This window comes from Phoenix dactylifera, chromosome 7, assembly GCF_051530095.1.
Source record: "Phoenix dactylifera cultivar Ajwa chromosome 7, Ajwa_hap1_PhDact_Kaust_v1.1, whole genome shotgun sequence".
Taxonomy (NCBI): domain Eukaryota; kingdom Viridiplantae; phylum Streptophyta; class Magnoliopsida; order Arecales; family Arecaceae; genus Phoenix; species Phoenix dactylifera.
Genome location: NC_143196.1, coordinates 2,237,461 through 2,241,503, shown reverse-complemented (window position 1 = coordinate 2,241,503; position 4,043 = coordinate 2,237,461). Strand labels below are relative to the sequence as shown.

Below are 4,043 nucleotides of genomic sequence, written 5' to 3'. Positions count from 1 at the left end.
ACGTAACCTGTGAAACAGTACATAGTTTGATGATCACATATAGAGTTTTCCCTTCTGAGCCATTTTGATGGTCCCATGCATTGTTACTTTGTCAAAAAAAAAAAATCCATTTTGAGGGTCCCCTAGTTGCTTTGTCAAAAAATAAAAAAATCTATACATCACATGTGAAAAAGAAAAAGAAATGATCACATAGTTGCAGTAAATATCAGATCAAAAAAATCAGATACCATTCAACCGATCAGTCCAGAACTACATCTGAATATTTCATGTAATATATCATATGGATTCACTAAGTGGAGTTTAGAGTTTTTGACAAGGCTTGATTCTTGAATTAGGATAACATGGAGCTCCATCCATTCTATTAGTTTGGATGATATTTTCTTTGGCCCCTTGATATGGCTATATATACGCATAAGGTCGGGGTAGTACATAACAAAGCATGCTACATATAATGCAAGGGGCTCTTGTAATTACGGTTGCTTTGCATTACATATATTGCAAATCATGGCTGTTTGTACGATGTAATATGATCACGATTATCCAGATTTTATGTATTATATGTAGCCTATCGTACCATTCGATTAAGATATGTTATACTGTATCGAATCGAAAAATATTAACATATGGTACAAGAAGTAATGCTGATGTTTGATACAAAGAGCTTATTAATATTTCGGTACATCGAACTGGTCTTCCTCCCCCAATGTGTCGGCACAATAATAATATTATATTAGAATAATATTTGTACGAAATCTGGTATCATAATGGACAGCTTTCAAACTTCAGAAAAAAACAGAGAGAAAAACAGGTACTGATCGAATGGTGCCGACGTCATCTCTCGATCGTACTGTCCTTGCCCTCGTGATCAACTATTTGTGGGTCGCGAAATCTGCTGCATTATCGGCCGTACGTCCCTTCTAAACACCGGATAACGGACAAGAACTATTAATTATTAACTGCACGATAAGGACCATTTTGTTCCATTTAATTTATAACAAACAGCGGTTACTAATCCACCGGAATATCTTGACATCGAAAAAGAGAAACCATTCGCATATTAATTTTCCAAGTCTCAATACATATAGACTCTCAATCTAAGATTCAAATTCAGAATATTTGACTCTTAAGAAGAGAGTGTAACCATTGGCACAAGCCCGCTTCATTAAATGAAACTTAACTTTAATCTATTTGATCTACAACACAAAGCATAGAAATAATCATAGCAAACTAACCAAATTAATGACAGGACTAGAGAATGAACCTGAGTTAAGCTAGTCTGAATTTGAAATTAATGGACTAACTTTTAACTCGTGCCTATAAAGTTGAAACTCAAATTGTATCTTTTGCAGATCTTTGAATTATCCATCGGTCGCTTTGAGATCTATGTAGATGAATAAATAATGAAGTTTGGAGTGCTTTGAGATCTGTACATTGGAGTGTCCGGATAGCCCAGTGCTAATAGCTCTAGCTTTAGATTCGTAAGGCTAGCCAAGGTAGTAGAACAGGAGCCGCAAAGATTAGATCACAGCGATTTGAAAGCGCACGTGAGGCAATTCCGTGTCGTTAGGGCTTAAAAGGGGCACCAGAGCTTGTCATAACTCGCGCTCTCTCTCGAGCCTTCAGTGTGCTTCTTGCTTGATACGGGAGTTTGCCTCCCTTCGCTGATTAGTTTGCCTCCCTTTGCTGATCTGTACATTGGATCACTGGACTGAGTCTGAGAATTAGTTTCCGGCAGAGTCAGTGTCCCGTTCGCGTTGATTATACTTTCTATAGGAGCTCCCCCTGTGATCCAATGGTGGATTCGTGCGAAGGAAGATGAATACTTCTTTAGATCCAATGGTATTCAAAGTCTCACATGTCTATGAGGAGAAAAACCAATCTCTAGATATATTGGCTAGCCAGCAAATGTACTGATGGAAATTTTATATCCGAGAGTTCCTAGCCTTTGTCTTCCCAATAGGGTTTTTTTTCTTCTGGTTGATATAAGTTTATTTATTTTTGGAGGAAAACACTAAGAAAAGAACTTCACATTATCTTGCATATATAAAATATTCCTTTCACACAATATTCCAAATGAAAATATTACACTGAAATAACATTTTATTTCCACATTATTCTCCCATAAATCTAACATCCTTCACCCTTATTACTGTTATTAGTTTTGGCAAAGGAAAAACATGGATACACATGATTACATGATGGCACATGACGGTGATGGATCCTCCTTCAACATGAACTGGTATCCTCCATGAGAGGTTCCACCAAAGGGCATTGGTGGACAATCAGGCACGCATCCTTCGATCCTTCCACAAGAGTAACACCGAGACCCTCCTTGGTGCCCCCCAGAGGAGGGCATCCTGCAACAAACCTGACAAATTGGTGGTTGACATGGTGGTGGACACCAAGGTTCACATGGTGGTGGACACGGTGGTGGACATGGTGGCTGGCACGGTGGTGGGCATGGTGGTGGGCACGGTGGTTCACACGGTGGCGGACATGGTGGTGGGCACGGTGGTTCACACGGTGGTGGACATGGTGGTGGGCAGGGATCCGGACATTTTGGATGCTCACATATTATGATCTCAATGTCGTTGATCACCTTCTTTTTAGTTTCTTTCTCGGTAGGTTTTTTATCCTTATCATCCTTTTTCTTCTCGGGAGTAGGATCCTCGATCACCTTCTTAGTCACCGTGCATTTGGGATCCTTGTGATGGTCACATGATATGATTTTAATGTTGTTGCACACCTTGCAACAACATTTGCATGGTTCTGGTGGCGGCTTTGTCGGCGTCGGCGTCGGCGGCGGCTTTACAATTATTATGATTATGATCACCTTGCAGGCCATGCAGCGGAGCTTCTTGATGAGCTTCTCGGGATCGAATGGGCCAGAGATTGTGATAGTATTGTTCTTCTTGTCATAGGAGATGGTTTTTATGTTCTCCCGTTCTTTGTTGATGGAAATCAAAGGGGAAAATTGGATGATTGGTACAATCATTAGTAGCTAAAATATTGGACTAGAATGGAGGCAGTGGAAGTGTGGGGGGGTGTAATTACGTACCTTGGAGCTTGCATAGAGTCTTTTGAATCTTTTTGTAGCAATACCGGCAGCCTAGGTCAACTTTTAGCTCTAACGTGGAGATCTGTGATAGGATTTATTTAGTGAATGTGAAAATAATACGAAGGACCTCAGCTTGGGAATAAGTGAATACAAATATGCAGTACAAATGATGATGTCGTTGTCCTAATATGAGTATTAAAAGAATAAGAAGAAGAAAAAAAGGAAAGAAAAAAAAAAAGAAAAGGAAAGCTCGAAACTTGCCTTATCTGACATATTTAGAAATAATTTAACAATAATTGTAATCTTAAGCTAATAAAGAGAGGCTCAATAACTTGTATCAAAGTTAAACATAGTCAGGTTGATCAAAACAAGAAAGAAAGAAAAGATCCAAGAATGATGAAACGATCCGCCTCAAATAAGCTTTATTCTGATAAAAATATAAAAGGGAATTACCAAAGCTCGATGCTATCATTAACATAAAACTGTAAGCTTTAGGAAAACGGTCATGATATTATGAGTTAAAATGATCATGAGCTAGCCTTTGGAAAGTACATAGAGAAGTGATTCTGAAGGGAGGAGAATTGGCAACCTTTTCCGCCATTGCTGGATTGAAGGCAGATCCTAATTCTGGATGTTTGGTTTCGAGTGTAGTTGGCGGGGAAGACGGGTCTGGGTTAGCCTTCTTTATAACGCGAATGACCGACGGAAAAGAGGGAGGGGAGACTGTGACCTCGAACCTACCAGCAATTATGGGAGCACTTTGAGGGGCTTGTTGGGTGGCTGGAATTGCCATCACGCTAAGGGTAATACTTTTCAGTTGTAAAGTTCATATGAACAGAGGGAAAGAGAGGAAAAACACAAGTGCTGATCGAATGGGGTCGACGTCACCTCTCAATCAGACTGGAGCAGCCCATGTGATCAAAACACTGGATTACGAACACAAGGATTAAAATTTGAAACAACAAGGGTGGAAACATCAGTCATT

General features: G+C 39.7%; 1 protein-coding gene across 1 annotated transcript; it reads right to left on the bottom strand.

The window, feature by feature from the left end:
- Window positions 1–2,012: 2,012 nt before the first annotated feature.
- On the bottom strand, window positions 2,013–3,797 carry LOC103707576 (uncharacterized). Its single transcript, XM_039122019.3, has 3 exons — window positions 3,648–3,797; window positions 3,059–3,140; window positions 2,013–2,946 (listed from the first exon to the last, which is right to left on the bottom strand). Exons 1-3 carry the CDS (start codon window positions 3,657–3,659, stop codon window positions 2,192–2,194), a joined length of 849 nt encoding a protein of 282 aa, XP_038977947.3. The 5' UTR covers window positions 3,660–3,797; the 3' UTR covers window positions 2,013–2,191.
- Between the last annotated feature and the right edge of the window lie 246 nt (window positions 3,798–4,043).

What these genes read in the sequence shown, in the direction of transcription:
- LOC103707576 (XM_039122019.3), bottom strand. An exon ending in GACTCTATGCAAGCTCCAAG is followed by an intron (nt 2,947 to 3,058) that starts GTACGTAATTAC and finishes CCATCAACAAAG; the next exon opens with AACGGGAGAACATAAAAACC.